This window comes from Protobothrops mucrosquamatus, unplaced genomic scaffold (assembly GCF_001527695.2).
Source record: "Protobothrops mucrosquamatus isolate PMUCROS unplaced genomic scaffold, P.Mucros_1.0 scaffold_18, whole genome shotgun sequence".
NCBI classification, from domain to species: Eukaryota; Metazoa; Chordata; class Lepidosauria; order Squamata; family Viperidae; genus Protobothrops; species Protobothrops mucrosquamatus.
Genome location: NW_015386094.1, coordinates 214,848 through 224,420, shown reverse-complemented (window position 1 = coordinate 224,420; position 9,573 = coordinate 214,848). Strand labels below are relative to the sequence as shown.

The following is a 9,573-nucleotide window of genomic DNA, read 5'->3' as shown; positions in this document are numbered from 1 at the left end:
GAGAGAGAGAGAGAGAGAGAGAGAGAGAGAGAGAGAGAGAGAGAGAGAGAGAGATTTTATCATCCCAAATAAGTCATTCCATAATCACTGTCAGGTTTTTCTTGACTGATACTAAACCTGGAGATCATACGGCCAGTGATAAGTTATTATTAGAATCAGGAAAACTGATATATGGAATGGAACCAGGTTATTTGAAGGACTATCTTTTCCCAATTATATCTGTCTCACCCATTAGAGCGGGGAGGCAGAAAATGTTATGGATGCCACTAGATCCATCTAGTGGGATCAAGAAGGGCCTTCTCCGTGGTGGCTCACTCCTGTGGAACATTATCTCTGTGGAAATAAGATGGGCTCACTCTGATACTCTTTTGAAAGGTCCAGAAGACATGGTTCTGATAATGGGCCTGGAGACACCATTAATTGCTAGGTCTGATCACTGTCACCAGAGGGTTAGGGATTTATTGTTTTTGTATTGGATTTTTTTTTGTAAGTTGCTTGGAGTCAGAGAGTGAGTTGGGCAATGGGAAGGAAAGAAGGAAAGAAGGAAGGAAGGAAGGAAGGAAGGAATTCCAGTGATTGCCAAATGTAAAACACAATGTTTATTTATAATAAAATCAAGGTTCAATTCTAGTGCCTGTTTCTCCTGCCCATGAAGTATAGCTTGCCACTTTGGGGCAGTAGGAACAATTTCTATTTATGTCTTATTACAGTACTGTAACAAACTACCTGGGTCTTAAGCAATTTGCTTCTGACCTTGCCAGAACAAGCTCTCACAATGACCTGGCTTCATTTCAAGAAGTTGCTCATTCTTCTGCTTAATACTTAAAAAGGCGCAAAAAAATTCTGCTGAACAATCTTTCTTTGTGTCAATCTAATGCTTGCACAAAGATAATTGATTCATTTAAATATTACACTAATTTTATTCATAGCAGTAGTTAAGTGAAATACAATATTTAGCCAGAAGAAAGACCTAATTTCCATAAGCCTGCATAATAAATAATATCCAGGGGAAAGAAAAACACAGCACTCTTCAAGGTCACAAACAGCTTGTAAGATGTATTTTAGAATTTGTATTATCTGGAACACACACACACACACACAGAGGCACACAATGATATTTTTGAAGAAATCTTACCAAGATTTGGATTTTAGGTCACCTTCAAAAAAGTCTGCTCATTAGATGATGATTTTATAAGGACTCAACATTATTACTCACATCATTGCTGAATTTCAGCACCATGCAAAATAAACAAAACCCAGGAATTAAATTTAGGTAGATTGGTGACTGTAGTTTCCCATCATGTTCATTTTGTGACTCAAATCAGCCCAGGGGTACTGGCCAAAGGAAGCAAGTGGACTGAGTCACGTAAGTGAGTCAGTGAACCCATTTTTATTCCATTGTATCCCCCAGGAATGTTATATGTTCCTATATACACCCTCTCCAAATCTTAATGTCAAATGCCAAAATAACTCTGCCCACCAGGAAACAATTGGAAGCAAAAAATTATGGCAGATATTTTAGGACTAGGTTTCTGATTGCATGCCTAAGAATAGGAAAAAAAATGAGAGAATGTACTGAAAGCCAAGTTAGTAAATGATTGGGGAGAAAAGGCAGATACAGGAATGCAAAGAATGTTGTACAGCCTTATAGATAACAAAATCTGTATGAATCCTATGGCTCCTCTTGAATCTTACTAAAATTAGAAGACTACTGAATTATGTAAAAAAAAAAAGTGAACTCACATATTCCTAATATAACAATCCGGGGTCAAAAATTTCAATCCTATCAGAGAAAAACATTGTATTTAATATTTATTTCCTAAAAGCATGCCAGTAGATGGTACATCTAAAAAAAGCTCATTTAACTTTGGTTATCATAGTCTTTGGATTTTAAATGGGTTGTATTCTCCCACCAAGAATAGACGCACGATTTGGTTATCCTCGATTCATAGCTCTTGGTGAAAAAGCAGATGGAGGTCATAGCCAAGAGGGACTGATGTAATTTCTTAGTTCTTATTGCATTTTATATTATTTACAATGGTTATGTCAGTTGTCTTTTGTGTACCACTTATGTGTCCTTCAAGACTGAAGCAGCATATAAATTTCATAAAGAAATAAAATAGACCCTGAAGCTAGTGTTCCTGTCATAACTTGGTATCCTCTTAAATCTTCGAAATGACATATGTCCTTACAGAGCTCCTATGATGGGGAAGCTTGACCTAAGAGAATCTCTATGGGAGTTTTGCAAGCACAACCAGCAGTGTGGATTTTTTTCAATTGGGCTAGTTGAGAATGCAGGATCCAAGTTTTACATTAAGTCCAAATCCCCTTTCTATTATAGCTCTATAGATGTGCTGGTGAATGCCTGTAAAGGACTATAGTACATCTTCCAGAATAGAAATAACATAATATCAAGCATTTCCTGACCAATGCTGAGTACAGATAGTCCTTGACTTACAACATTTTATTCAGTGACCATTCAAAGTTACAATGGCACTGAAAAAAAGTGACTTGTGACCGTTTTTTACACTTACAACCTTTGCAGCATCCCCTTGGTCACCTGATCAAAATTCAGATGCTCGGCAACTGACTCGTATTTATGACGGTTGCAGTGTCCCGGGGTCATGTGATCACCTTTTGTGACCTTCTGACAAGCAAAGTCAACGGGGAAGCCGGATCCACTTAACAACGTTTACTGACTTAACATCTGCAATGATTCACTTAAAAAGTGTTAAGTGAAAGATCATAAAATGGGACAAAACTGCCTTAACAAATGCCTCACTTAGCAACATAAATTTTGAGCACAACTGTGGTCAGAAGTTGAGGACTACCTGTACAGGCAATGTTAAATTTCTGTAGTTAAGATAAAAAGCTAAAGCTAATCATTGCCAACTATTACCTAATGTGAATGCAAATTAGTAAGGGATAACGATTTAGGAAAAGCAGCATACTGGAGCTTACAAAATAATAAAGCTGTTAAGAATAAATTCTGGCCTGGAATCAAGCCAGCTGATACTTTCATTCGCCATCTAGAAATGGCGAAGACAAGGCAGAACTACATTTGCTCAAATTTAGAGAGGGAAAGGAAGCCAAGAATGACCTCAAACAACATTCACCTTCATGGCAATTGACTGCAAGAACAAAATCAGCCAGAAAGGAAAACTTTTTATGTCAGATGAATTTGAAAGGAACAATTAATTTGGCTAGCATTAGTTGCAAACTATCATTAGTTGCAAACTATTAGTTGCAAACTATCATTTTTTAAATGATTATTATCCTAATTAATCTCTCTGGCACCCATATATTCCTTGCAAATTTTAAAAAAGAAATCCCACTAGTATCTCAGCGCTTGTTGAACTGACTTAATTTGAAATTAAAGTAGCTGCTGAATTTTAACCTAAATTGTCACATGCAGTTCTGTCACATTTCAGATATTCCTGGAAAAATATGTAATTGTTAGACAAAGGTGGTGTGTATGTATGTATGTATGTATGTGAATCTTAAGTTAAATCTATGCATATTGTTTTACTAGTACCAAATCTTCATTTACTATAAACTCTACTTGGAATATTTATATATTTAGTTAATTGGATAGAATATTAGCTTTTATCCATTTGCTGACGTTAAACTGATATTATGGGATAAGCCAGTTAAAATTCATAAAAAGTCTGTTTTTTGGATCATTTGAATTGATACTGTGATTTATTGAATGATAATGATGTTTTATTACTCCAACTGAAGAGAATATACATAGCTCAGGGTTGAACTGTGAGGCCCTTGGTGCTGCTGATGTTACCAAGCCAGGTAATGAAACATCTGCAAACAAACAACCAAGCTCAGAGAGCATCAAGGACTTTATTATATTCTATGTTATAAAGAAAATACCAGTTTTTAAAAAACTGTCAATATTTTACAATTTGTCACATATTGATTTGAATCGGTGGCATTTCTGCTGCAGAGATGCCTTATAGGTAGTTTTTGACCCACAACATGTTATTTTGAACTATATACTGATAGTCGGATAATAGGAATGAATTCTCCATATCCTCATTTCTAGGAGATTAAAAGAGCAGATTATATGTGGACTATTATAATGAAATTGTAGATAACCAGGCTGAGCCCAAGGGAGGGGTCAAGCACGTCATCAGTCTTGAGTCCCTTCACATCCTCAAGAGATACAACTCTAGCCCACCTTGAATTCCATTGGCCCTTATCTACTGCCAATTTATTTTGACCATTAGTAGTTCAGATTCTTGTAGAGAATGACTTAGCATGCAATAAACATGTATTCATTTGAACCACGTTGGCTCCTGATTTCCTTAAAGGCTTAAAGAAATATAGTCATTCTTCATTGAAATTTTGGATATTAACCAATTTCCAATTCCATTTATTTTACAGTTATTCTATTAACTTTCATTAACTTAGAAATGCCTTTAGATACTTACTAATTTGGTTGTTAGTCTTGAAAGCAATGTCCATGTGCAAAATGCAGAGAATAAATTGGAACCAGGGGCTCATCTCATTCTTGGGAAGTGGTATGTGAATGGCAAACACAATGTTATTAGCTTCTATTTGTCTGTTCACAGCTTCATCGAAATCTCTGAGTTTATTACACTGGTCAGGTCCCCAAGGTATAAACCATTTGGTCTTGTGATGATCTTTCTGCAAGTCTATGCACTTTGCAGCCATATAAGGCACAGCAGCAGTAGGGTCTGGAGCTGAAAAATAAACAAACAAAATTCATTTTAGCATTCACAAAATACACAGAAAAAAGCTAACTGGATGAATTTGACCAATTACGGTCTCTCAGCCCAGCCTAACTTACAGGACTGTTGTGGGAGAAAAACAGAATGAAGGAGCACCCTGAAAATTGCCTGGAGATCCTGAATGAAACAAGAATAAATTTGGCCAGCCACAAAATAACATCACTGAAGTATCAATTTACAAAACATGTTTCATATAAAACATTAATGTTATATGATGAGAAAAGCAAACTATTCATTGACTGAAATTTCACACTGATCTAGATTTCTTGCCCTTTCTATTTCTGTGAGTAGTATCATACACTGTACAAAGCAAAGATTTGCCTTAATTATGATTTGCTGAATAATAGCTCAATACACACAAAGTATTAAGCCCCTCCCCCCCATAGTATCTTGATTTAGTGCAAACTCAGCTCAAGAAGCTGGACTGGTAGGTTACAAAAAATGTTGACAGGCAGGTCTCTTGCTCTTAGAAGAAGCTTCTAAAAAGGCAAAAGGGAATTGTAAATATTTACCGTGTTTCCCCGAAAGAAAGACCTACCCAAAAAATAAGCCCCAGCTTGATTTGGGGTGGGTGGGTGGGTTGAATATAAGCCCTACCCCCAAAACAAGCCCTAGTTTTGGGGTGAGGCACATGCCTAAAAATCAAGCTGGGGTGGGGGTGGGGGAGTGGAGCTGCTCCACACGCCTCGTACCAGCTTACCTTACCCCTAGGATCTCCGCAGCCAGGCCTCCCACGCTCTGACACTTGTCGCACTGCGTGGCTCATCATGTCTGTGCTGCCACTCGTGGCAGGAGGCTGCACAGTGCTTTGGGCCATTGCCACTGCTCATGGCAAGAGGACACATGGTGCTTTGCGCCAGTGCCACCATTCGTGGCAGGAGGCTGCAGTGTTTCAGCCCGTTGCCACCGCTCGTGACAGGACTCTGTGCAGCGTTTCAGGCCAATGCCGCCGCTCGTAGCAGGAAGCCACATGGTGCTTCACACTGGTGCTGCCGTTCACGACAGGAAGCTACATGGCACTTTAGGCCATTCCTGTCACTTCTGGGAGGAGGCCGCACAGTGCTTTGGGATGTTGCTGCCGCTTGCAGCAGAAAGCTGCGTGATGCTTCGGGCCTTTGCCGTTGCTCATGGCAAGAGGCCACATCGTGCTTCACGATGGTGGTGCTGCTTGCGGCAGGATGCCTCAAAGCACTTTGGGCCATTGCTAAAGGCCTGATGCACCACGTGGCCTCCTGCTGCGAACAGCGGCAATGGCCCAAAGCACTGTGTAGCTTCCTGCCACATGGCCTCTGGCCGCAGGTGGCTGCTGAAGAAGTCAAGCAGAGGCACAACAGGTGTTGGGGCATTGTAGGCCTGGCTATAGCGGTGCTAAGACAAGACATCCCCTGAAAATAAGATATAGTGTCTCTTTTGGAGGCAAAAAAAATATAAGACCGGGTCTTATTTTCAGGGAAACACAGTATCATCTATAATTAGTCAGCAAACTTAGCCAGAAACTGTAAACCACTCAAAGCTTTTTTTAAAATATAAAAGCTCCATTTTCTCCCATTTATTATTCCTTTTAGTCTCCATGAAACATTCTAGTGCAATGATAATAGATTAATAAAGCAATATTTATTAAAATGTTAAATTATAATATGCATGCAAATATATTTACGAGTGTATTATCACACATATCTAATTCAACAATATGCAAGCCAAAGCATAGAGGTAACCTGCAATCCTACAATTTACAAGAAAAAGGTTAAGGAAATGATTGGTCCATTAGTGGGAGAAAGTGGCAAGAAGCTGACAAGCAACAGGAAAAAAGTAGAACTACTTTTTTGTATCTGTCTTTACACAAAGGGAAAAAAACAGTCCAACCTATCAAAAACAGTACCGTAAAATACAGATTATACCAGAGGACTGAAAGAGCTGATGTAGTTCCCATCTTCAAAACAGGAAAAAAAAATGGATCCAAGAAACTACAGACCTATCACCCTGACCCTACCTGGGAAGATTCTGGAAAAGATAATCAAGCAACGAATCAGCGAAAACCTAGAGGCAAACAAAATAATTACCAAAAGCCAACATGGGTGTGTCAAAAACAGATCATGCCAGACAAATCTTATTGCATTCTTTGACCAGGTGACAAAATTAGTGGCCCAGAAGAATGCTATGGATATAATTTACTTGGACTTCAGTAAGGCATTTGATAAAGTAGACCACAACCTACTACTTGATAAGATAGAAAAATGTTGGTTAGACAGCATCACCACCAGATGGATTCGTAGGTGGCTGACTGGCCATACTCAGCGTGTGGTCCTCAATGGAACTGCATCTACATGGAGGGAAGTGTGTAGTGGGATGTCCCAGGGCTCTGTTCTGGGCCCAGTGCTCTTCAACATCTTCATCAATGATTGGATGAGGGGATAGATGGGGAAGTCATCAGATTTGCAGATGACTCCAAGCAGAAATAGCCAACATTCCAGAAGATAGGCTTAATATGATCAGACCCAATTTTTATGGTGGTCATTAAGCAAATCATATTCTTGTTAAGCAAACCAGGCAGTCATAAGTCTGAATCCACTCTCCTGAATGAGCATTTTTTGCTGGAATATTAGTTTTAAACAATTTATAGTTGTGAAAGGTCAGCTAAACTGAAGTTTATTTCATAATGGAGAATAGGAGTGAATGAGTTAACATTTTCTTTAGGACAGGATTTGTTAAATTATAAACTGTCTCCTTCAAAATATTACAAAAACTCAGAGATCTGAAAAGCGTGTCTAGAATGTCTGGGTATTCTTTGGGAATATTGTTTTAATTATTTAGTGCCAGCTACAAGCTGCCTCTTCAGACGTTATGAGATTTGCTGGACAGCAAAATTAAAATTTATCCTATAGAATCTGTTTACATTAGAAGCAGTTATCCTTATAGTCCATATAAGGTAACTACCCATACACGAAATAAAAGCAAAACACAAAATATGTGGCATTTTGAGTATAAAATCACTTTTTTCTATGCTAACTTGAATGCTATTTTTGTTATAATCCATATTAAGGAGTATTATCCAATTGTATGCGGTCGGTTGTTTTTGAGTGAAGGGCAGTGTTTTTCTAAAAAAAAAAAAAGGTGCCAGAACTCACACACATCATACAACCCACCTTGCCTACCCTACAAGGTTCCATCCAAAAAAGGTGCCGGAACTCCGTTCTGGGCGTTCTATGAGAAAAAAAGCCCTGGTGAAGGGTATATGGAATTTGTAGCTGACCAACATATCAATGCTTTTCTTTCGTTCTGACTTATTTCACCTTGATAAAAGAAGCTAACTTAATGGACTCATGGAATGAAAATTGCATCTACCCGTATTTCCTCGAAAATAAGACCAGATCTATTTTTTTTTTGGCCTCGAAACGAGGCACCAGGTCTTATTTTCGGGGGATGTCTTTTATACTCACTCTGGCACCGACAGCCCCACCCAGCCAGTCCATTTCTTCTGTGGCCGAAGGAGCAGCTTCATTCTGTTCTCAGCTGCAGAGGTTTTGCAGAACTGAGCTATGGATTGAATCCATAGCTTGGTTCTTTGGCTGCAGTGGCCTTCCACAAAGGCCTCTGACTGCAAAATGCAGGCCTGGCTGCAGAAGATACCGGAAAAGTGGGCTGGTGAGGAGAGGCCTGGCTGCAAGGTAAATAGGTGCAGGGTGTGTGGGGCAGCTCCAATCCCCACTCCAGCTTGATTTTTAGATGTGTGCCTCGCCCCAAAACTAGGGCTTATTTTGGAGTAGGGCTTATATTAGGCCCACCCCCAAAATCAAGCTAGGGCTTATTTTGGGGGTAGGCCTTACTTTTGGGGAAATACGGTATGATGTAGTCCCAAAGATTTTAAGAAAGGCAATGGTACATCAAAGATGCACACAATATTTCCCCAGCTGTTTTAAACCCATTAATATATCTTTTTGAACTAAGGAGATTGAGGGAGCATTATCTACACAACTGCAGACTAATTTTTCAACTTTTTTCAGCATGAATACAGGCAAGCTTTTGGGATGGAGTTAGTACTGAATTGACAGCCAATGCTGCCTTAGAAACTGGGTGTCATGTGTCTGAGTAACGAAACACTTAAAAGGACTTTCAGGCATGTTTTCTCCTAAAAGCATTTATTAAGATTACAATACGTCAGCACAGCATGGTGGAATGCTTAGATCTGCTTCTCATCCGTTAGGCCTAACATTTCAACCATTTTCCACTCCCTTATTTTAGGGTCATGGTTCACATCTTCCAATCAACTTGAAAGATGTGATTTACTTCCGGTTTCTTTCTCCCGGGCTATCCTTATGCTCCTCCCCCTTTCCTGGTTGCTGGTTTAACTATATAAATACCAGACAGTTCTGCACATTGTCAAAGCAAGAATATACAGTATTTGCAGCGTTGACACTGGGGTGACTTAGACCTTTCCTTCCCACTCCCATCCAGTTTAGAAGTGGTTGGGTTCTGGTGGTGGGGGGACTTTTCCTTGAAAGAGAGTTGTTCTGCAGGGTCTTAAAAGAGGCAGAGTGATTAATCCCCTTCTTTTGAAGCCATCAGTGAATCCAACTGTAGCGGACATTTTTTGTTTAACTTCCAACCTTCTGTTTCTGGGGAAGGTTATGGAGAAGGTGGTCACATAACAGCTTCAGGCAATCCTGGACCACTTTCAATTAAGATTCAGCCCTGGGTATGGGATTAAAACCTTATTGATCACACCTATAGATCATCTCTGGCAGGGATTGAATGGAGTTAGTGCATTCATTCTTGTTTTTCTTGGCAACTTTTGATACCACCTATTATA

The 9,573-nt window shown here is 39.3% G+C and overlaps 1 protein-coding gene across 1 annotated transcript in view; it reads right to left on the bottom strand.

Annotated features, from left to right (window-relative positions):
* WLS (Wnt ligand secretion mediator) overlaps positions 1-9,573 on the bottom strand; it is a 37,987-nt gene that overhangs the window by 19,360 nt on the left and 9,054 nt on the right. The window contains 1 exon segment of the mRNA XM_029286823.1: positions 4,446-4,718. Within this exon segment, the coding sequence (XP_029142656.1) occupies positions 4,446-4,718 (273 nt within the window).